Consider the following 24,077-nt stretch of genomic DNA (forward strand, 5'->3'; position numbering starts at 1 on the left):
TTCCCTCGGGGGGTTTTTGCTGGACACCAGGAAAAGGAGCCAAACAAACAAGTCACAGAAATACAGCAAATAAATTTAACTGCTCTGGAGTAATGCTATTTCATTGTGTAATCATCTCAAGAAATATCAAATAGCTTAAATCCAAATACTTAAAAATGTTTGGTCAAAAAGTAAGCTTCCACTGAACTTCAGATTTCAAAGTGATCCAGGCTTTTTGGAGTAGTTTTAGGTGCTCACTTTACTTAGCAACAAACACAATGAACCACATAAAAATTTATCATTAAACTTGTGCAGGATTTCCATTTATGTCAGGCATCTCTCAGAAACAGAACTGTTCACATGGCACCAACTGCTGCTCAAAGCTGAGGCAGGTATCAAAACACAAGAATATTGCTACAGTCCGTTATTTTGGGGGTGTGCCACAGAAACAATGAACATTTCCTCTGGAAATTCATACCTAGAGGGCATCATATCTCTGAAGTCTTCTCCTGGAGGCCAGTCCTTAAGCTTCAGTACCATTGGCTCTCCCTCTTCTGTTCTCAGGCGACCTAATTTGAAATTATTAACAAGTCTTAGTTTTTAATAGTTGTACAACTCAGAATATGAAGAATTAAGATAAATCTTTATCTCAGTCTAAAACCATGTTCATTCCACAACTTTCCATGTAGAACTGAAGACACACAAGTTCCTCTGACACCAGAGTAGGGTATCACTCATGATAAACGTGTTACAACAGGAAATGTCAGACAGACAAGAAGCCCTTACTGCTTCCCTGCCCAAGCACTTTCTAGAATTTAGCTCAGAAACTGGTTTGAGGCCAAAAGCAGCTGATGAAGCCAAACCTCTTCAAAGATAAGTAACAAAAAAGAAAGGTGTGAGTCTTCCACCTCCCACTCTTCTTGCCCCAAGTATGAAACTCCATAAGCTTACAACTGATTTACACAGTAAAGCAGATCCTTAGATAAGGATGTGTAACAGATACATAAAGGAGAACCCCAGAAGAAATAGCAACTGTTAGTTCTCCTGGAAAACCTCAAGCTCACTTCCCCAAAATCTATTTTTATACAAAGTAACTTCAGTTCCTCAGAACAAAGTAGTACCTTCCAGTTAAATCAGCAGCACCCATTTAACCTGTGAGCACCACCCCCACCTGTGCTCTTCTGTTTCACTCAACTGGAATAAAAAAAAAAGCTGGCAGATAAACCCACTTGCTAGGAAGATCTCAAATTTCCTCAGAATGTTTCCCCAAAAGACTAAAGGCAGCCAAACATACTCCTGAGGGAGAGTACTTAATGGGAATGAGTTTTTATCCAGTCCACAATTCTACGAGCATAACTGTCTGCAATGCATCCCAACAAACTGCCCAAGGTGAGGAGAAATCCTTGAACATCTTGTACACTGCTTATGGATCACAAATCTGTGCTAGGACAGAATTATTGCTGCTGAGTGTTCTACCTACTGGAACAAAGATTCATAGTACTTACTTGAAATATCTTCAAAACCATCCCAGAAATCCCCTACAGTAGCTCCAGTGATGATTTCATTGGTCCTGCAGTTCACCAGATCTACTTCCTGTTGGCCAAATTCCTTCCTAAAGGACTCTGGTCTCCAGAGGTCTGCATTTAACTTGTGATGCACTCCTGACACCATTACAGGCTAGAAAGCAAAACAATATATTCTGAAGAATTATTAAACACCAAAAATTCTATCTACAACAGGGTAATACATAAAATACATGGAGCATTTGAATGCAGGCATTTTGCAAACTAGATGTTCAGTATGGCCTACCAGAATTCTGCCTTGCCAGGCATCTGAGCATTCTCTCTGTTTTAAACTGAGGCAGCTTTTTATACAGACCCCAATTGAAGCTCTGTGCTTAGAAACAAATTTAAACAGTAGAACAGATCCTTAGATAAGGAAGTGTAATAGTGCTCCTGCCACACAATTTGATGAAGGTTTAATGCTGCTTATCATTACAGTGGTTGTAGCTGTGCTTCAACTGAAGGACAAAGCACATGAACTGCAAATGGAAAAAGCAGGAAAATGAGGATACCTGTCCCTGCTTCCAGCACTCCCTGAAGACATTCCAGTTGCTCTCATTGTTGGGGTCCTGCAGGCACAGCAGGCGGTTGTCACACAACCAGTAGTGGGGGGTGTCAAAGCCCATGATCGTGGGCTTTATGGTCAGCCCCTGAGGCTTCTTGGGCAGGTCTGTAATGGCTCTGTTTTGCACCAGGGAAGCAAAAATGTCATCAAGGATTTTGGGTGTACTCTTCAGTCCATTGTCTGTCTGATAAAACACATGAAAGGACAATAAAAAATTAGTGCTCTTTTCTGCTGCCTTATCCTGCAGGCTTTAAAGAAGGTATTTGCCACTTTAAAAATTTTTCACCTGAGATACAATTGTGCAGAGAAAGCAACAACCGCAGAATTCTGCTGTCTAGAAATGCACCATCAAATGCCAGTGGCATTTCTTACACTTTATCTACAGAATTCTGACACAATTTCTGGTCTGATTTGCATCTCAGCAATACTGCAGAAACCCAGAATAGGACTTGCTTTATATCAAAGAGCAGAAATTCAGTTTTAGCAAAGAACTCTCAAAGCCAGTATTTTTCCCCATCACTTTGAAATAACCTCTGTAAGATCAGACAAAGCCCATAAACATCTGAAGTGAACCAGTCTGCAAATGAGGGAAGGGGAAGACACCACAGAAGGTTCCTCCCTCCATCTGCAAGTTCATTGGTGCTTCTTTTCTGAGTCTAAAAGACACCCCAATCAATGCAGCTGCCAGGCTCTACCCTAAGGAAGTTCATCTGCTTTATCCCTTAGCTCCCAGTTCCTCAACAAGACTTAGCACCACTAAGCTACTCCTAACTGAGCACTGAAACTGATTTAATCCTTTTTCCCAAATGAAGATAATTTTACTGTGACAAGAAAATAAACTGCCTGTGGCAGCTGTTCCCAGGTTTAAAACAGAATCTAAGCCTGGGATCAACTCAAACTTGTAGGACAGAGTTTTTCCTGTACCTTTCCTGCAGAAGAGTTCAACAGGTTCCTCAAGAAGCCGGTGTTGTTGTTGCTCACAGGGGTTAATATTGCACTGTTGAATGTCTGCAGGGCTGCAGCTGGCTTGGCTAAGCTAGGGAGTGTCTGAAGAGGTTTATTTTCATTCTTTGAAATTGGTATGAGAAGTTTCTCTGAAATGAAGAAAGGAAAACCGTGAGAATACTTCAAAGCTGTGAAAATACTTTGGATTTCTTTCCAAGAACATACATATGTGTGTACATATGTATAAATATCCTCCCAATACACACAGATAAAGTATTTCTGTCACTTAACTTTTTTCAATAAACCAACATTTTTAAAATTCCACATTCTAAAAAAAAAAAAACCAACAAAAAACAAAAATCCCCAAACAACAAGAATTCTCAAACTGAATTTTCAAGAATACTAGCATCAATGGGATTTTAATCCAGTTTTTGAAACAGAATGTGCTAACTCTGCCAGGCTTTACTCCAAGCCACTGAATACTCATTCCAGCAGGCCAATGACATCACTCTCAGCACAAGATTTTGCTGGGTCTGACCTATATTCTTCTGACAAACAGCCACAAAGGGGTTACTCTTCACTGGTTCTGCACATACCTTTGTTTTCTTTATTCACATTTCCACTGGTTAGGTTTGAAAACCAATTTAATGAAGGAGAAGTATTTACAGAAGCAGTTTGTTTGCTTCCAAGTGCTGACTTTAGAGGAGGATCATGTGTAGAGACTTGTGGGCTCAGGACAAAGCTGTTGTGTTGAAGGCCAGGCCTGTCCCCGGATGCCAAGTGCTGAAAAAGCAAAGCAATAACTTGTTTAGACACAAACACACTCTACACAAAGGGAATACAAGCAACAGCATGTCCAAATTCACTCTTTAAACAGTAAAATGGTCTGGCATTTCAATACGTGTGATCTCCACCAGAGGTCAGCATTGCAGCTCAGGATCAGGAGATGGCAGCTCAGCAGGATTTGGCACCTCCTGAATTCAGGAGCAGCCAGAGTCCATCACCCCTCAAGACAAGCACAGAGAGCCAAGTTTCCCAGGTGCATTTTCTGGGATTGCTTGGGAACCAAGGGCAGTTTTAACAGCAGTTCTCTCATTTCTAGTCACAGCTGATGCTCAGGCCAGGGCTAAGCTGGAGCTCCAGCTCAGAGGAGTAAAACAGACATGGAATATTCCTAACTTTTTGTCTTAAGCTGGCAGCAAACATGCACTCACCTGCCAGGTGTGAGCTTCACCTGCCTGAGTGCAGCCCTGGCCTGGCCAGCACAATCCAAGCACAGGATTGTCCATCTCCTGTGCAGCTGATTTATCTGGGCATTTGGAGGTTCTAGGAACAGACTAACCAGAACCACAGCTTTGCCCTGGGACTCCTGCATGACTGGTGACATTTCCTCTCTCTGCTCAAACAATTTTCAGCTAAGAAATTATTCTGCTCCTTGGTCTGCCTGTCATTACATTTCTCTATTTCATCTCTCTCTGACTGCTGATGCTTGGCAAGGATTCTAAACATGACATAATACAAAATGTTTCAACCTTTAATGAGCTTATCCTCACACAACCAGTGCAGTAACTTCTTCTATAAACATGTGTAGATAAATTTAATGCAGCTCTTTGTCCAGAATCACAGGAAATCTTGATTCAGAAGACTGAAGCCAAGTCAGCTGAATGCTAACTTTTGATTCACAAAAGTATCTTCCATACTTGTAACAACTGAAATATTTTTTGTCTCTTCTGTTCCTTACTTACACCAAAATCAGGTCCAACCGCTGCTTAAACTTAAGGTAACATTTATTTTCAAAATAAGGCTATGAATAAGCATCTAATAAAATTAATATCACTTAATTCACCCCTTTCTTGTGAGATACTTCCAAACTATGCTATTAATTTGTGCTCTGTTTTCAAAAACAAAAATACACTACATCCTTTTATAAATATATGCATCTTCTGGAGTTTCCTTTATTTTGGTTTTTTTATAATACAGAGAAGCAAACTACCAGATTGCCAGAGAAATCAGTGATTCTCTACACTCCTCTAAACCTCAATATTTTTCATGTTTAGTTCTTTTATGAATCCAAGTACTCTTCTCCCTTACTCACTCTTTTAGATGCTGCATGTATTATATCCCCAGGAATAGCCAACAGGTCACTACCATTCCCACTCATCTGTTCTTCACATTCTTCTCTTAAGGGATCTCTCCATCTAATCCCATTTTTGCTCTAAAAATCCTCACTGAGCCTTTTTTAAGGGATAGGTCAACTAATGAGGGCTCAGTGTCAAAGGGACACAATGAGATTTCCCCAAAAACTTAAAGAAGAGCTGAACCAGAAAGATGAACAGTGAATACAAATTGTCCCTATGTGGTGGGGTTATCACAGAGGTCAGGGCTGGCAACCTACAAAGTCAAATCAGCAGTGGCTTCAGAAACATGCAATAGACTGGCACAAACTTAACTGCACAGACATAGAGGCAGTAACAATACCTGTTTGGAATCCTCCTTTAGAGCTGGCTTTGATAGTGCTTTGAACTGCTTATTTGCACAAGGACAGTTTGCCTTTATTCCCCATTTTGTTCTTACAGAGTGAACGATGTCACCAACATCATAGAGAGCTGAAGGGAGAGAAGCACAAATGAGCTCACATGTAATCACAACATCCAGCAGTCACCAAGACTCTAAGAAATTGTGTGTCTTGTGCAGCTACTAATATGTGACTACTGTTCATCATTAAACAAGAAGTTCTGCTACTTCTTTGTAAAGGTCAAAGATAATAAAATAGTATTAAACACACATGCTATTCCTGTCTTTGGATAATAAATGTTAAGCTTTTACTAACTTTACTATTAAAATCAAACCTCACTCAGTACAATATTAACAACACACAAAATCCTGCAGCACATTTTGATGTTAATCAAATATTTCCAGTACCTTTTCCAGGAATTATTTGTGTAGGCATTAGATTCTCCGGTTCATGTGCCTGCCCCTTCACACATTTAAACCAGGAGAAAGTATCAGAGTCATCATCTGTAAAACAAAACCATTACAGTTTTTTGTTACTGCTCTAGAAAGCCACATATTTGATAATTATTGATAGATCCAACCACAGGTCCACAACACATCCTTTTGGTTGGGAAGGCTTTTTTTTGGGTCATTTTTTTGGCTCATTTCTTACATCCAACCACAGGCCTACAAACAATTCTTTTGTTTAGGAAGGCTTTTTTTTTTGGCTTGTTTAAGGTTGCCATTGACTTCCAAGCCCAACACCGATTTTATTTCCCCTCTTCCCTCTTTGTTTCAGGTAGTAATAAGCACTCCCACCTTCATGTGAGCTTTTTTTCCTCATCCTGTAGCAATCCACACACACCCCAAAGCCACACTTGGAGCAGACCCAGTGCAGGTTGAAGATGGTGGTGTCGCACACGTCGCACATCTCGCGGACGCCGCGCACCGCGCGCTTCCAGGCCACCTGTCCTGCAGGCAGGAACGGGACAGTCACAGTGTTAGTGCCAACACATTCCGTGTTTGCATGGTAACTACAGCCACTTCAGCTACAGTGATGTGACGCACACTTGGTCTTGTACTGGGACTCCAAAAAGTGCTTTTGTTGTTACACAACAGTCCAAACAATTGAGAGCAGTTTGCTTCCTCCTGTGCAGCACCAACCACAGCTTTTATTCCTGACATGTGTCTGTCCAAGTTAACAAGCACTTTCCTCACATTCTCCTAAGTGGAAATCCCACAGACACTCCAGGAAATAAATTCAGGTACTGCTGGTGAGCTAAACTTAATGTGTTGCCACATTAACTTGCCACAACCAGCTTATCCTTGTTATCTATTCAGCAGCATGGTGGGCAAGTAGCTGTCTCCCTTTGGGGAGGTTTTATATGTTTGTCTGACCTTCTCAGAATGGTGAATTTTCTTTTCTGAAGCACTGACTGCTGCTGTCCAGGTTTCCTATGTACTCACTATATTCCCCCTTTCTTCATCCCAAGACACTTCTTCAGTTCATTCAAAACATCCCAAACATTGACAGTATCTTGCAAAAAAAATTACAAGCTCTTCCAGAGCTGTATAATTTTTCAGTGAATCTGATTATGCAAGAATTATTTTAGCCTGATCTCCACTTCCTTATGTTGCCAGCTAGAAAACTAGACAAGACAAAAAGCACACACCTGCCTCCTCCTACCACCTTCCACACTTGTAACTTCTCTGGAACTTTCCTGCCCACAATGTTTCTTAATTTTAAAAGCAAGTTATGAGAGACCATGTCCTAATGCATGCTAAGAAAACCATACCAGCATCCAAGACATCTGCTGCTCTTGTTCTGAATAATGCCCATTGACTATGTATGGAACAACACTGGAATAGCTGAGGACAATTTGTTCTTGAGTAGGATGTAAAAATTGTTTGACTACTAGCTTCAGAATTCTTCCAAGAGACACAGGTCTAAATATCACCAGCTCCATTCTTCTCTGCTCTTAAAAAACATGCATTATATTTATCATTTTCTAGGTCAACTCTCTAATTTCCCCCAAAAAGGATCAAGGTTTTTTCTTATCTTTTGAATGCAATTTCCTATCTTTTCTGAGTCTTCTCTCTTTGTACTCCTCCTATTTTTTTGGTTCCTCTCTGTAGTTTAATCCTGTTTCCTTTTGGCATTTGGTAGCCAAGGAACAACATGACCAAACAAGCTGTTTTTCTATACTAGTCAATCTTTTACTTCACAGGGAAAATACATTTAAATTTACCATAACTTCAAGCCATGGTGGCAGAAGAATCTCCCTTTTTCCTGTGCTGAATGAGCACTCTCCCTCTGTACTGTTCAAAGAACACCACATATTCAGACTGTAAATTACTTCTTTCCTGCCCAGGGCATTCAAAATAGCCTCCATATAAATGAAAGTGGGTTCCCTTACTCTCACCAGTCAGGGCAATAAAATCAAAGATGAATTAATGAGATTTTGCTCCTTTCAAGCCAATTCCAGAACTCACACATGTCTGTGTTTTTTTAAGCAGAGGATGCTTCTGGTAGCTATGCCAACAGACGCATCCTCTGCTATTAAGAAACACCACACCTTCCCTTTGTTTCATGAATTCACCCAAAACTTCACTCTCCCAGAAGTCTCTCTGTATTTCAGCCTACACATCTCACTCTGTCTATAGATAATTTGGTTCCACAGACCTGAACATGTAGCAGATCAAGAGAAGAGCAAAGTCTACAGATTCCAAGCAGCCCAAGGTAAGACCCCACAGTGAATATTGCTGGAATATCTCAAGTCTTCCCCCTGCTTTTGAAGGGCATTCAAGCTTGTTCAGCTTTTTTCCTTCTTTCAGAACAGTGGAGTGACTGCCAAACTGAGAGGATCTTTATCTAATGTCAACACTCCACAAACACAGCAGACAGTGGCAATCTCCTAAACTGTGCTGTACCCTGGTCATGCACTTAAAATCCAGAAAACAAACACAGTTTTAGAGTCATTCTGCTCCGAGAAGTGATTATGCAAGGTTGTAAACTTCCCCATTTGCCTGCTCACATTTGCTACAGAAATATTTTGATGTGGCCAAACCCCGGTGTTTGGGGGTGCTAAGCTTGCCCTGTCTACACTAATTACCCTCCCCAATCAGTTATGCCATCACCAGCACTCCTCTGGTCCATGCCCAGTAGGGCTGCACACCGTCACTTCTAAAAGTGCTACTGGAAACTTGCAGGGGGAGGAAAAAAAAAATCTCTTTTCCTGACAGACAGCATTAGGTCCATGATGCAATTACAATATAACAGGACCAAAGCAATCTAACAGAATCTGTGCAAAGTAAAATCTTTATTTTATTTTCACACCAAGAATAGATTTTTTTGTCAGCTACCTGGTAGTTTACTTGGTTTTTTTTTTTCCCCTTTGTAACAGGAAAAGTAATTTGAAAAATTGAGAAACAACTTCTGATGAAAAAGGGTGGAATTGCCCTTCCCTTTCCCCCTCCCTGTGAGGAGCAAAGAGTTGTTGACACCAGTTCACAGTGGCTCTTAACCATTCCCACTCTGAAAAGAGAGAGGGACACACAAGTCTTACATGATATTTCCAAATATATGCAATTAACTTTCACACAGAAGCTTAAAGCTTCACATAAAGCTGTGAAAACACAAATGATTTCAATACAAATTGATCTTACTGTGTGGTTCAATCGTTGACATGACTTCCTTTTCAGATATCACCAGCTGGCAGAAGTGGTCTCCAATGTTGGCCAGGATGTACTTTGCTGTGTCCAGATCTAGACCCACAACGTTTTTGGATAAAGGGAGCCACAGGCTAATGGCCTCAGGGTCGTACTTATTTGGAGTTAAGAAACCTTCCTCACGCAGTATTCCATGCTTATTAAACTGCAGCCTGATGAAAAAGGGGGAAAAGGAGAAAAAGCCCTCATCACCTCAAATGCTGTACTGGTTTAAATTCATTCCAACCAGTCAATGCTTGAGCTGCAAATGTATTCTGTATGCCAATGAATTTACTCAAAGGTTACAACAGACATGGGTAAACATACTGGTCACTAGCATTAAGCACGTTCAATGCACTGCTTGTTTTAAAGAAAAAAAGACTGAAAAAATTCAGGTTTTTAGTTAGGAAATCTACCTTACAACAAGTAGCTCTTTATTCACACAAAACCAAATCAGATTTACAATTTTTAAAATGCACTGGCATTAAGGCCACATCTAGAGATGGCAACAGCAATAATTTTATCTAGGACTACATACAATTCTCAAAAGAAGTTAGAATGCCTTAAATATAGACTATATTTCAAGTAACAATTCACTCGGGAGCAGCTGTCAAAAAGCATCAAGTGAAATCTGAGTAAGATATATTCTTGAGTGATTCTGAGTAGGTGGAAAGAATGAGATCTATATTGATAGTAGTGTCATAAATGGAAAACATGAAGAGCTCTGTTCAGGAACCTTTTTACTAAATGCTGAAGAAGGAAGGTGATTTCTGATGACAACATGTGCTCACTGTAGTGTTAGGTGTGCCATGAGAACATGTGCTGGCAGCTGCTGTCCTCAGACAAATGCCAACTCCAGATTTGTCAGATTGCACATTCAGTGAAAAGGAATAATTCCATCAGTTTCAAGTTCTAAACCAAAGGATTCCTGTGATTTGAACTGCACTGCAAGTCTGGATTGCTACCCTGAGAGGATGAATTAGCATACTGTGTTGTTACTTTGGTCTCACACATCAGATTATACAAAGATTTACTATAGTAAAATCTCTAATCTGAGGATAAATAACAGATTAGTAACACATTTGTATTTTTTAAGATGTTTAGCAACAAAACTGAATTCCAGTGGGTGCACAAATTAACATTTCCATGAGAAGCTTAAACGTCCCCAGCTGAAAGCCCATAGCCACTTACTGCAACCCTTCCATGGCTGTGGGTTCATGGCTAACATTTCAGGTGTCCAACCACTGAACTTTGGGAAACCTGCATGGAATCTACCCTCTCATTAGTATCTCTAATTCTACTGAGCTGTAGCACTCAAACTCATATTATCCTACTGGCACTCAGCCCAGAACAGCAAAATAAAGACCTCTAAGTCCTGCCAAAATATTTTCTGCTCAAATGAAGCACTTGTATAATTTCTAAGGGCTAAAAAACCATTGGCAGCCGCTCATTAGTTGGGTATATTGGTCTTATAGCTACACACCAGCATTAAATAGCTCTGCAACAGAGACCTCCATGAGACTATTCTGGGCTTTTTTCCACCTTTTAGATGGTGTTGATGTGAATTGTTCTCACCTCCTGAAGTGGAAGAAGCGGCAGAAGACGGTGGAGTCCCTCTGCTCCTTGTTCTTGCGGTAGCTGTCCAGGCGGCACTCGCGGCACTTGTGCAGGTGAGGGGCGATGTTGTTGCAGGAGCCGTCCTGCACAAAGGCCTCCCCGCTCTGCTGCAGCTTCTTCACTTTAGCAGCATCAGCCAAAATGGACTTGCGGACAATTACTGCAGGGAGAGCAGCCAGAGTTAGAAAAACCTCAGTTTTTCTCACAGAAGTGCCAGCAAATTTATTTTAGTGAAAGATTCACATCAACTTTTCCTGTAAGTTTCACGTTAACACTGAAACTAAGTTATGCTAAAAATATTTGCAGTTGGCAGAAACCTCTTCTCCAGTCAGCCGGGACTGTCTCAAGCTGCAGTTCCACTGAAGTCACACAGACTCTGTGCAACCAAGAGCTCCTTTCACTTTTTTACAGAGGAGCATTTTGAAACAACATCTGTTTTTAAAGGAAGTTCTTCAGCCAGAGTTGGAGCCCTGAGCAACCATATTTCACAATAAATTGGGACAGAGTACAACCTGGCTATTTCTCAGTCCTGTTTTCCCCCTTCATGATGCAACAGCTTTCAGCATCTTACTGTAACAGATGCCAAACATTTCCCTTCCTCCTACACTGCCAGTGAGGCCTTGCAGGGGACACAACAGTGACTGCTTGGCTGGCTGTGTATCCATGCTAATTATGGAACAGCACATGGTAATCCAAGACCAAGCAACAAGAGATAGAAAAAAAAAGGGAGGTAGGTATGTAGGGGGATTCCCAGAATCATGAACAATCAGCACAGCAGGACACATGACACCAGGAGTCCAGCTCCTTAAACAACCACAGCCTTTCCCCACGTGTCCCATGTGAAAACCTGAAGAGCTCACCAAATGGAAAAGAGGAACAAGGTGGGTGGTTTTGGGGCTGAGTGGGTTTTAATTTTTCATGGTGGTGGTTGGGTTTGTGTCTGTTTTGCTCTCATGACAGTTTTTTAAATCAAAGCCCCTCTTGAACAGAGCTTTCTTGAGGACAGCTTCCATCCCTAGTCATGTTTGTAAAATTTAGGGCCATTGCTAAAAGGTAGGCTCATTACGCCATCAGCATCTGTATTCCAAAAGAACCTTGATTTTGTAACCTCTTTTGCCATTCTGCTCTTGCATATATTTTGTAACAACTTATTCCTAAAAATTAAGGATTAGTCCTTTTCCTTTATCAGGAAAAGGTGTTTCTCCAGCTTGTTGCATTCCTGTCTTAAAAGTACATACAAATAACTCAAATTGCTGCTTTACTCACACAATTACTAATTTTGCATCTGTAACACATTAACTACTTCTAAGTAGTTAGAAATTACAAGGACTTTCAAGTGACAGGAAATTTTAGGAACACTTACTATTATCCTGGACCTTGGCACTTCCAGTCCAAAAGCTTTCACTTTCACTTTTGTCACAAAGAATCTCATTTGAATTTCTTCTAGTGAAAAACTCCATGTCTGCAAGTTCATCAATCTTGTTTCCTTTGTGGCTGCTGTGACTGCTGCAGCTGCTTTGTGATTTAAGCCCACACTCACTGAAGGACAGAAGATGAGCATCTGAGGTTGAGGGTCTGCAATCTAAAGTTCTTTGCAGTTCAACAGTGCCACTGCCTCTGGGTATTGCTACGGAAGGGTTGGGATGCTGCAACTGTTTTATGGAAATGCATTCCTTGGGAAAGTTTGTTGTGGCCTTCATAAAAGGTTCATTAGTATTCTTCAGGTTGGTTCCCTTTTCATTAGCTGAATCAGTTAAAGATGAAGGTCTTGAGGTTTTCAAAGAGGTATATTTACCATTTTGCTCACTGGGATTTTGTGTTTGTTCTTTAGACATAAAGCCCACTTTAGGAAAGGCTGTCAGCTCTTCTGTCAATGGTTTAACTCCAGTATTGAGACAGGAAGGGTGAGTTTCTGGTAGGCTTCGTCTACATGTGCTGAAACACAACATGCAATCATTAGGAAAAAACCCACAAATGTGTCAAACAAATCAGAGCATCAGCTGCTCAATCTAGCCACACTTAAAGCTTGAAAGAAGAAATTTAGTTATTTAATTATGTGCTTTGAGTTCTGATGTGTGAGTATTTTAAATTCTGTGTGAGGCTAAATGGGTTTTTTACAGTGTTTTATTTGAGTTTAATTTTTTTTAAAGTTAGAACAATAAAACTGTACACCCATGTAAGCACACACAAATCTGGGTATTTGCTGCTACTCCACTTCCTTCTCTCACAAATAAACAGTTGCTTTCTCATTTCCTCCAGGCAACTGCTGAAAAACAAAATGCATTTCATTTGCATGTCTGTGGCAAGATTCTCAAGGAACTTCTGACTGGCACACAAGTCACTATGCTGGAGACTGTAAAACCTCTCTCACAAAAAAAACTTTTAAAAAAATCATATTTTCCACATTCAGCATGTGAGACAAAACTAGCAGAAAAACCTCTATTAGCATTTCAAAATTGGGTTTTCCTGTCACACTATTTCTACCATTACATCCATTTTGTGACAGAACTGAGGGCAACAAAAGTCCAAAGGCACTGGTGTTCAACAGAACTGTAACTGGGGACCTGTAGCTGATCTGCAAGAAAGCAGACACCTGCCTGAACAGGTTCTGGTTTTCCTGGGGGCAGGGAAGGAATGCATTTGACAAAGAAGGCACCACACCTGTGTATCCTTTTACAGATGGGGACAATGAAACAGTGACAATAGCCTGGGACATTGAAGGGCCACTTCCTTAAAGTTATGTAAGAACATGGCATTAGGAAGTAAATTACATATCCAGGGCAGGCAAATCTAACACTTTCCTATGCTGCTATAGCAGAAGAGTAGTTACTACAGCTCTTGAAAATTACCTCAGAGTTTGTTGTGCTAAGAATCAGAATTCTTTTTGGAGGTAAAATGTCTGTATAAGCATAAAACTGCTTCCTTACCCCTGAGGAGTCTCTGCACCAAGGTTGGGTGGTGAGTTGGCTGGCAGGGGCAGGCCTGGGTGCCTTTGGTCTTTATTTGCAGGAGTACATCCCAGCAGGGCTTCACCCAGCACAGTTGGTACTGACTGCACGTGTCCCTGACTGGGAGAAACCTGTAAGGGAGATTTTAACAGTTAGGAAAATTCAGGATAATAAATTATGGCTTTGTAGGGTTCAGCCTGAAAGGAAAAATAGAATAATACTCTTCTTACCATGTTTAATAAAGTCAATAAAAGAATCACTCAGTTCATTAGGTGGAAAGACTTCATAGTGTCCTTTTAAACTTCATAGGTTCCATGAAAGACTGCTCATGTTAATTCATTTCCCTCCAATTAACAACTAACTTTTTTGGGGAAGTGTATTAAGAAAGTGGGAAAAAGGACAGAAAGCTCTGCTCTTTGTAACTGCCAGTGCAACAATGTTTCTAAAGTAATTGCAGTAATTGGCAGTCAGAAATAGATTTCTAATCTCAGCTGAAAATCCCAGTGAAAATCAGAACTGTGAAGATTGACAGCATTACCAAAGATCTAGATGTGAACTTGCTTGTAGCAAGAAAATCTCTGCACCAGAGTTCTAGAAAGTGCTAAGTACAAAAATCCTACATTGATTAAATCACCATCCTAAGAAATCTGTAATTCATTTAGGAATACAACAGGCCTACCAAATTAGCAGGTGTCTTTAGAACAGCAGCTTTTCTGTGGGGGTTCTTCCCCAGGTGGGAAGTTACACTACAGGTCCTTAGCATCAGCTCCAAAATATTTCCTTTGCTTTGGTATTACAAAGCTGTCAGGCACCAAGTCAAGCTCTCAGAAAAATGCTGCAGATAATTAACTCCACACAAGAAATCAGTACTATCACATATTTATTAACAAAAAATATGGCTTCAGCTAATCACTCCCACTGACATCCACCAAAATCAGAGTAACAAATAGCTTCTGGTTTCCTTATTAGAAAGCACACTCACTGGAACCACTGTGAAAAAAATGGTTGCAAGGCATTTCCCAAAGAGTGCAAAAGTGAAAAACAATCCCGTTCTCTGAAGGAAGGCAGACTGGAAAGTGAGAAGTAAGTAACTCCACTACTTTAAGGAAAAACTATAGTAAAACAAGTTATGAATTCAGACAGTGGTAATTCTTGAGCAGGGCATTTGGAATGTGAGAATGTGAAATACAGCCCAGCTTTGTGTGCGTCAAGCAGAAATGATGCAGAAAACTGAAGAAAGGCAAACTGAGCACCAAAAGCTGCTAAAGGTACCCAAGCACGAGCTGTGGAAACCCAAGACTGCAATCCTTTGCTCCTCCATGGTGCCCTGCTGCACACTCCTCCTCCTCAGCAGTTTATTTATCTCTCAGGGATACCTGGCAGGTCACTCACAAAAGAAATGAAAGTAGACATGAGAGTACCAGAAAAATCACATCCCCTTTCTGTACTGGAACAACCTTCAACTGCTTGTGCACCTTGAATCAAAGCATCCAAGTGCAGCTGAAGGTTTTGTGTTCATGTACAAAATGGTTAAAGAAAGAACATGAAAAGCAAAGGTTATAAACCTCAGAACTCCTTTGTGTTTTCTCCTACTGCAAGAATACACGACCAGGCAGACCAACTCTCAAGCAGAAGGAGGGGGTAAAAAGTACAGTTTAAAAAACCCCAAACAAACAAAAATTGAACAAACAAAAACCCCAACAAACCACCAACATTCAAGGCTTAGTAGCTTTTGCTCCAATTATCACAAGGCAAGATGTTCAATTCATGCCCAGACGAGTTTGAAAGAACTCAACACACTCTCCAAGGGATTATATTTCTCATTCTACTTTCCAATCTAATCCTTATTTAAGATGTTTTGAGAAGTGACATAATCATTATGTAACAGCCATATATAACAGAGCAAGACATTACCTCAGGAGAAGATTTTGTGTGTTTAGCATCAACACTTCCACTGCTGTCAGATGACTTCCTTTTCACACCCCCAAAGCTTTTTGATTTATCTGGAAGAGAAGGTGATCAAGATTAGTCTATCACAAATAACCTACTTAGTGCTTGAAGGACAAAAAGTAATAGGTCTTACCACATTTTCCATTGTTGTCATATATGATTTCAACATGAATTAATTCTGGATCAAGAGTTTTTAAAGCTGGAATCTTGGACAGGAAACACAAAAGCAGCCATTTAGAGAGCTGAAACTCTATTTTAATATATTTATCTTAGATGTGGTAGTATAGACTAAGCTTAGACACTTAACTTCTAGGTTCTTTGAATACCAAGCTGAATTTAACAACACACCATGACAGTAACAGTGTCTCTATAAAAATACAAAACTGGTGCTTGAGAACACAAACTTGTGCTGTCTGCACAGCACAGAGAGCACAGAAACCAAGATCATATTTGCTTCACTCTTGAAATAAAAATTCCAGGTCTCCCTCATTTTTCATACAAGGGCATTTGTTATCTAATAATCTACCAGCAGCATAAAGAAACATTTTGGGTTATATTGTTCTGCACTACACTGGCACCCATGTTTAAAGATTACAGTAAAGACAGAAATAAAAATAGTTCTGGTGGAGACATAAATAAAATTTGCATTTATTCCCCATATCCATTTGTAAGCCACTGCAGCTGGTTCCTACCTCCTGACAGTTGACTTCTAGAGTCCTTGTAGCTGGATTACCATTGACAACAACTGCTGTGAACCACTGAGTAGAAGGATCCAGGCTATAAATCCTAATTTTTGAACCAATTATATTTTTTCCACCTACAAAATTGGGAAAAAAAAAGAGCTTAAAAACAAAGGAGGCATGAAGATCACCACAGTTATCAAAATGAATTATTCCTGTCCTTACAGTATGGGAAATGAAAACTGCAAGATACAATATCTAACTTTTCAAAAAGGTCACTCCCTGCATGTGCAAGCACATAAGTACAAATATGCTGGTTTGAACCCAGTAATTAAGAATTTAAAGCTGGCAAAGAAAAGGAACAATTTTAAATTTGACTAAAAAAGGAGGCCTCTACACAACACCCTGGAAGTTTTCATAAACAAGCAACAAACTGGAAAAAAAAAATCAAGTTCCTTGAAACAATAAACAACTCAAAATTTTTGAGAATTGCTACAAGTTTGATCTATTTCATAAGTACCAGGCCATCTATATGTGCCTAAATTACATACTCACTCTTTCAAAAGAAATACTTGAAACAAACATCTACTATCCTTCACATTTTGCACTCACTGCTGTGAGAGTAAAATCAGTATTTTAAAAAAGCTTTTATCCCCTGGAACAGATTACCAATTAATCAAACCAACACTGCAAGGATTTCCCTTTGGACTTGGGCATTTATTGCCAGTTTTCTGCTCCGCAGTATGCTTGTACCTTGGACCAAGCGTGTCTCATCAAGGTGTTTCTTAACCAGAGCCTGAATTTCTTCATTTACATTTTGATCATCTTTAAGAGAAAGCCTGGAACCATCCACATCCTATTTCAGGAAAAAAAGATCAGAAGTTTGCATTCAGGATAATGCTTTTAACAAAATCCCACAATATTTAAAAACCAGATGGCAGAAATTCCCACAAATCCAGCTCTCATTAATCTGCTCCCCATCAGTTCTAGGTTGTTGGACTGGAGGCAGGTAATTTTTTATCACTAATTCACAGCAAGGATCTGCAAGAGAGTCTGAAATGAGCTTCCCAGGTCTACTTTAACATTGTTCTGAAAATAACCCAGCTTGGTAGTACTACATTTCTAATGAGCAGTAAGTTTAATTGAACTGTCCATTCTTAACTTAGGATTTTAAGTTCTCAGAAGCAGAAACATATTTGTCCTGAGCAGATGCAAATGAAAATATTTTATGTTTCTACTTATGATAATGCCAGGATCCAGTCAGTGTCAGGACACCATTATAAAATGTTTATATGAATGAAAAGAGTCAACTACATCTAAATTATTCATCATTCTTCAGCATAATGTACGTGTATTATTTTTTCCTCTCAAATTCTTGAATGAGAATTGATTCTGAAATGGAAAGGTCACAGCAAGCTTCCACCCAAGGCTCAACGAGCGAGAATAAGAGAGGGGTTTGGTGTTGGCTTTTATCTTTTTGTCCCAAGCACTGCTCTGATATTCGTAAGAGGCAGAAGAACTAGAAGTCAATAAACTGTTATTCAAGATGCCAGTAAAGCAATCTTTTCCACTGCAGTGCTGAGATAAGGCTTTGGCATAAAGAGATCTTGCTCTCCTGTTGAGCCAACACAAGCAAGACAACTATCTACAACTCAAATTTGGCCTTTAGTGACTCTTTTGTCAGTTTCTCCAAAGGACTTGCATATTTGCTGACTGTTAACAAGTCAAAGTAGAACATTAATGATGGCACTACTTGCAGTCTCAACACAGGACAACAATTACTACTTTTATTTCAGATTGTTTACAGGTTACAGAGTCTAATTTCCTAAAAAGGCTAAATCCTTTATCTTTAGCAGATACTATTCTTCCAAACACCTGCCCAGGGACAATAGTTTCAACCCACCCGTACCTAATTTTCATTAACAAACTTTCCTCTGGTGCTCAGTAATTCAATCATCTCATTTCCATTCTGCCCAATTCCTCATTTGTTTAGGATTAGCAGTGATGTGCTTCTGTTAAATAGCAAGATTTATGCCAGACACTCCTGAAACTCCTTGCACGAAGTTCAAGTGTAAAAGAAGAAAGGGAAACTATTCCAGGTTATCCCCAAAATCAACATGAAGCTGCTGTCACCTGAGCTGAATAACTGTCCTAGCACACTCCCTCATCCAGCTCTCCTCAGTGACCCTGTCCTGGATTATATCCAGAGGGTTTTTAACCAGACATGCTTCATTCAGAACTGATACTTATGAGTTACAGAAATAAACACCTACTACAAGTTTTTACCCATCTGAGGTTTGCATTGATTACATTACCCTGATGCATCCTAAATATCAAGATAAGAGATTCATCTTTCATCTCTACAAAGCCAGTTAAGGTTACCTGGATGGGTGTCAAGAGGTCTTTAGAAAGGAAAACACATTTCTCTTCACCCAGGTAGCGCACTGAAACCAGTGATCCCATTCCAGCTTTGTCCACTAAGGACTTGTAGGTCTAAAAAAAGTGATAAACATGTTCTCAGAAACACAGCATCTCATCATTCATCATTTGCATTTAAAAAAATTACTTAAATTTTGCTTCTGTTAAGTTACCACATCTACATGCAACTCTTGAAAACAAAGCTAGTTTCCAATAAAACTTCGAATACACACCAAATGAAAGTTACTGGACTCCACTTGAAATTAATTTCATATATCAGCATGAATTAGGAATTCAGTGCAGGTGGCTATCATTAGCAATTAATCATTCATGTCCACATGAAAAATTTATTAATGTAATAATTCTAATTGCAGATATATAACTAATAAGCCTCTTTATGGCAGACTGGGGAAATAGCCAGCAAATCAATCAATGTCTGCAGCATAGTTTACATTAAAGTTCTCAAAACTTGTGCAACCCTGATAACACACTGAAACCTTTATTTAGGCACACGTGATGATTTGGACAGCCTCACAGTTGTTGTAACCCTGCAGTGCAATGATGAAGTTGTGTTCAGACATACCAAAAGCCTTAAGAACAGACAAGAAATAAATTTCCTTTAAAAGCTTCTGAAGACTTCCTAATATTCTCAAAATTAAATTTTGTCTAGTGACAGTACCAGATCTGAGAGGACAGGCACCAGAAGCCTGGAACAACAAAAGTAGCAAGAGTAACTCCTTCCTACCTGAAAGGTGTAAGTGTGCCCAATTTAAAAAAGGAAATCATTCTGACAGAAGAAAGAGGACTTTTTTTGATCAGTCCTCCAAAAACCCAACCAAACTCTTGTCTTCACCTCAGTAAGGACAGCACTGGCAGAGAGACAAGATCCCCACATGAGGGACAAGAGTCTCTACAGGAGTAACTGAGCATTACAACAGTTCTACAGAGCTACTCCATTTGTCACAAACACACTCTCCCATATACTTGAACCAGTAAGTTGTGATCAAGTTTCAAATAAATTAATCCACACACCTCTTTTGTGACCTCTGCTCTTCTGCCCTGTGTGATGATAAAGGGAGAAAAAGTCTTTTTTTGCCAAGGCAAGATCCAGGACTGGCCTACATTTGCTCCTACATCTTTCCTTTGCTAAATGAGCTTTGGAACATGCACCCTGCATGAACTGACACGTCAAACACTTCAGGAGGAAAACCTTATACCAAAACTGAAGTATCCAGGAAGAACTATTCAGATACTTGGAAATGGACAACAGCTAAGTTTAAATATGAAGGTTTTCAGAACAAGCTGTCAGCAAAATCTACCAGAGGAACTGCTGATATTAATGCACAGCCCAGGAAATAAAATTAAGGATTTATATTTTTATTTCCTCTCCCATTCTATTGGGTCCTACTTGTAATAAGTATCTGCTTTGATTGGCTTTGCTCAAGAAAGAAAGACCAGCTAAAAGGCAGCAATATGAATTACAATGCACACTTTATACCTAGGAAAGTTAATAGTATTAAAACACAGACTACAGCTTCAGCATAATTCATGTTCAGCAAGTTTACATGTTTGCATTTTCACTTATCTCACTACTTTCTTGAGCAGCAATATCCAAAGTAGTCAAGTACAACTATACTGGCTGAATACATCAGGAAATGTTCCCTGTTCACCTCCCCTGGCTAATTTGCCTATTCAGCCATGCATGGCAGGTACAGAAAGCTCAGTTCTCTCCTTGTACACTACAGCTCAGCTTTTTGTATGCAGAAAATCTAAATCTCACAAATCACTTGTACCAGGCAGGCATCACATTAAAGTGATCTGAATTATTTTTGTCTCAGGATCAAGAATCACCATAGCATTAGCTTGAGGCACAGTCAAAAACTTAAAAACACAGGCTATCCTTGGAAACCTATCATTTACATTTTTTCTTTCTATTTTTAAGAGGAATTTTGTGAAAGACGAAACAAAACACGAGACTAGAGGGAGACTGAATTAATGTACAGAACAGGGGTTTGAGAGAGAAGCAATGTCATAAAAACACATCCTTGTGTCCACCAACTTCAAATGCTGCTGAGCTCTGTCAGCTAGAGCTGCACAAATGTTTTCTCCCTTCCCAAGACACCCAGGAGTGAGGCTGTACTGGAGAAATTCCCACTGGTGACAAAGCTGTCCCAGAAGGTAGAACTGCACAACCCAAGTGACTCAAGCCAAGAGTGTACTTGCCATTGCAGGCCACTGGACAGGAGGCATGGATTGGGTTTTTCTTTCAGCCAGCACCAGCTTTTGCTCCACCAGGAATGCTATCATCATCCTGCTGTAGACTTCTATCCATCTTCTCTTCTCCCATGATTCATCATCAAATTCTACACAAATCTACAGAAAGGAAGTAAAGTGAGTGAGTGACTACCTATAAAATTCAGACACATCCAACATGGAGAAGATAAACCCATCAATTTACTCAAAAATAAAAAAAAGCATTAAATGTACTTCTAATTCCAGCATGATTATTGCCTGCCACATAATCAAGCAATCACTAAAGCATCCAAGGTTGACCCAGTATTTTATAAGTGACAGTCAATGTTAATTGGTTTATCATCATTACTGTCATATAAAATAGTATTTACATTTAACTTCACAGCTTCCCAGCTCAAAAAGTTTAATGCTGCTTAAAGATAATTAAATATGTCAACACTGTCACTGGTGTTTACAAGCAGGGAAAAATATACACACCTTCCCTAAAAAAGTCCACTAAAGCTAAAGGACTGCCTACAGTAGTGGCACATGGATTTTCCACAAACTCTAGAGCACTGGAATAAACTAGCTATTTTTTTTTCCAGAATTATTTTAAAAATACCAATCCCAAAGAATAACTTCAGCCAACTTATTGAAAGCACAAATGACAGTAGGACACTAAAGGTGATCAAATTATGTAATGTGAAGGTCACTTCTTGACTGCTTTTAACTGCTATTTATCCTTGTGAGTTTCAGGAACAACTACACAGATTTTTCAAGAGAAAGCAATTTTATGGCAAAATATGATGGCTTGACCAAAGTCTTTGGGACAGCATTACCCTGATTTCAAAGGCAACATGGGAGATCAGCAAGTTATTGGGAAAGACCACAAATACAACTTGGCCTGAATACAGGAATTGGAACATCTTGGTAGAGGACTCTACTCTTGGAAAAAATCATTTTCTCTTCCCAAAGAACACAGCAATCCAGCCTAACTGCATTTAACAAACAGCACAGAAATCTCAATTGAATGAACCTCAGAAACATTTCCTGGAGTTTTACCATCCCTCTCAGGGGAAAGGCAAGTGAAAACATGCATACAAACATCATTACCACAGCCAGGAGTCATCGAACTAATGGGTGCAGAAATGAACTTGGTAATTTTGAGGTGCACAGAAACTATGAAAGAGATAAGCAAATAACAACCAGAACCAGAATGGCTTGTTTAGTCTACTGCATCAACACTGCACACACACAGGAAAACACGGTTGAGAAAAGCATTTCAACAGCAACTGAGAGTCCTTCTATACAAAATAAAAATTGAAAGAAATACTTCTACTCTTTTACAGGAGAAATACTTAATCTCCTCTCTCAGTCCTTTATTTTTTCGGGTCTATCATGTCTGTACAGAACTGCGAGAGGAAAGGAGATGGGATTTGTTTTGGTACAAAGCTCTCCACACCTCCATTGCCCATTCTGCAACTTCTTTACATTTCAACTGGAGAACACATCAAGTCAATCGCTTCTGGCAGAACCGTAACCAGCTACAAAGCTCACAATAGAGACCCCATCAGCACTTGCTTCTTCTCCTTTGCGGACAAAGTCCCTGAGAGTTTTCTGCACCAAGAACCTCCTCCTCACTACCAGCACGGCAGAGAGCACAGCCCCGCGCCCAAAAATGGACAAAGCTCCACCCCTGCCGCAGATCCACAACAACAAGCTGATAACAAAGTTTACGCATTCAAGAAAGAGTTAGAAACATCCGAAGTTTCGTTCTGTTTGATAATTAAGTCAGTTAATCAGAAGTCACTAAGCTCTCACCACCAAAAAAGAGGAAAGGAAACAGCTAAAATGGGAAGATGGTGCTGTTCTTGCTGTCACAGGAGAGCCATCGAAGTCTTCTGTAGGAACAAGCACAAGATGCCGCTGCTACAATGGAGTTGTGTCCTTGGGGAGCAAGCACTCAGTTTATACTCCAGTAAGTGTCCAGACACGGCTGAATACTTTTAATGTCTACAGATGCCAAATACAGCCCCTTAACAGCTTAACAGCCAAACCGTAAACTCAGCTCGACTCCCACACGAAATGCACAGCTAACCAATTACACCACGCTTGCAGTAACTGTTCTTCAAAAACCCACTCGGTAATCATTAATAAGAAGAGGCCACCATGCAAGAAGAGTCCGAGAGACCTCCAGCACCAGGCATGAGTTTGGTGTGACTTCAAAACCCAAGTAGTTGCTCCAAAGAGCAGGAAAGGAAAGTCACCAATCCCAACAGCATTGGAGGATTTTGGTTTCAACTCTGGGGGCAAAAACCTGTTCACAGCTGGCAAGACCTTAAACTACCTTTAGGAAATAAACCATGGGCACGGCGGGTGCGGTAAAAACCTGCTATTCGAAATGCCAGTGGAAGAAAGCACATTTATAATTAGTTAGAGGTAATTTGCGGCATTAGTACAAGCACATCGGGGACTTGGGCAGGGGTGCGCGTTTCCAAACGTGTCGGCCAAGTCTCCGTCCGCTCTGCCCCCGAGAGCAGCATGTGCACACACGCGTACACACAGCCACACCAACTTCCCCGGCCACACTCTGCATTTAGCGGGTCTCTCGGAAAGTTCGCGGTTACCTTCAGGTCTTGTTTGGATATGTCCGTGTGTGACACAGCCCGGATCCTGCCCGACTTCCAGGGCCATTCCGAGATGAGGCTGGCGTCCCACGTCCTGTCCTCCTCTTCCGACAGGCAGAGGAACCTCTTCCCTACGAGCAGCGACCAGCTCCCCTCAAGCCTCAGCACCATTTTAACTCATCGGGAGGCCTTCACCGAGGAAAGCGACGGAAGGAGGAGAGAAACACACAGGGCAGGGCGGTGAGCGCTTCCTCCTTCCTCTCCCGGCCGCCCCCCCGCTTCTCCAAGCGGCTCTAGCCGGACCCCCGGACACCCACAAGTCGCCCCCCCGCCCACGGTCCTGCTCATCCCTA

General features: G+C 40.4%; 1 protein-coding gene across 1 annotated transcript in view; it reads right to left on the reverse strand.

Annotated features, from left to right (window-relative positions):
* KDM3A (lysine demethylase 3A) overlaps nucleotides 1-23,941 on the reverse strand; it is a 28,477-nt gene extending 4,536 nt beyond the window's left edge. The window contains exons 1-19 of the mRNA XM_005428336.2: nucleotides 23,725-23,941; nucleotides 21,089-21,238; nucleotides 18,830-18,940; nucleotides 17,201-17,303; nucleotides 16,460-16,584; nucleotides 15,901-15,973; nucleotides 15,732-15,820; nucleotides 13,797-13,948; nucleotides 12,233-12,804; nucleotides 10,828-11,029; nucleotides 9,211-9,425; nucleotides 6,364-6,516; nucleotides 5,974-6,069; nucleotides 5,530-5,657; nucleotides 3,648-3,834; nucleotides 3,031-3,200; nucleotides 2,054-2,290; nucleotides 1,485-1,656; nucleotides 458-548 (exon numbers count right to left, since the gene is read on the reverse strand). Coding sequence (XP_005428393.1) covers nucleotides 458-548; nucleotides 1,485-1,656; nucleotides 2,054-2,290; nucleotides 3,031-3,200; nucleotides 3,648-3,834; nucleotides 5,530-5,657; nucleotides 5,974-6,069; nucleotides 6,364-6,516; nucleotides 9,211-9,425; nucleotides 10,828-11,029; nucleotides 12,233-12,804; nucleotides 13,797-13,948; nucleotides 15,732-15,820; nucleotides 15,901-15,973; nucleotides 16,460-16,584; nucleotides 17,201-17,303; nucleotides 18,830-18,940; nucleotides 21,089-21,238; nucleotides 23,725-23,895 — 3,197 coding nt within the window. The 5' untranslated portion in view covers nucleotides 23,896-23,941. The remainder of the gene's footprint in view (nucleotides 1-457; nucleotides 549-1,484; nucleotides 1,657-2,053; nucleotides 2,291-3,030; nucleotides 3,201-3,647; nucleotides 3,835-5,529; nucleotides 5,658-5,973; nucleotides 6,070-6,363; nucleotides 6,517-9,210; nucleotides 9,426-10,827; nucleotides 11,030-12,232; nucleotides 12,805-13,796; nucleotides 13,949-15,731; nucleotides 15,821-15,900; nucleotides 15,974-16,459; nucleotides 16,585-17,200; nucleotides 17,304-18,829; nucleotides 18,941-21,088; nucleotides 21,239-23,724) is intronic.
* Between the last annotated feature and the right edge of the window lie 136 nt (nucleotides 23,942-24,077).

Source organism: Geospiza fortis, unplaced genomic scaffold (genome assembly GCF_000277835.1).
Source record: "Geospiza fortis unplaced genomic scaffold, GeoFor_1.0 scaffold125, whole genome shotgun sequence".
NCBI classification, from domain to species: domain Eukaryota; kingdom Metazoa; phylum Chordata; class Aves; order Passeriformes; family Thraupidae; genus Geospiza; species Geospiza fortis.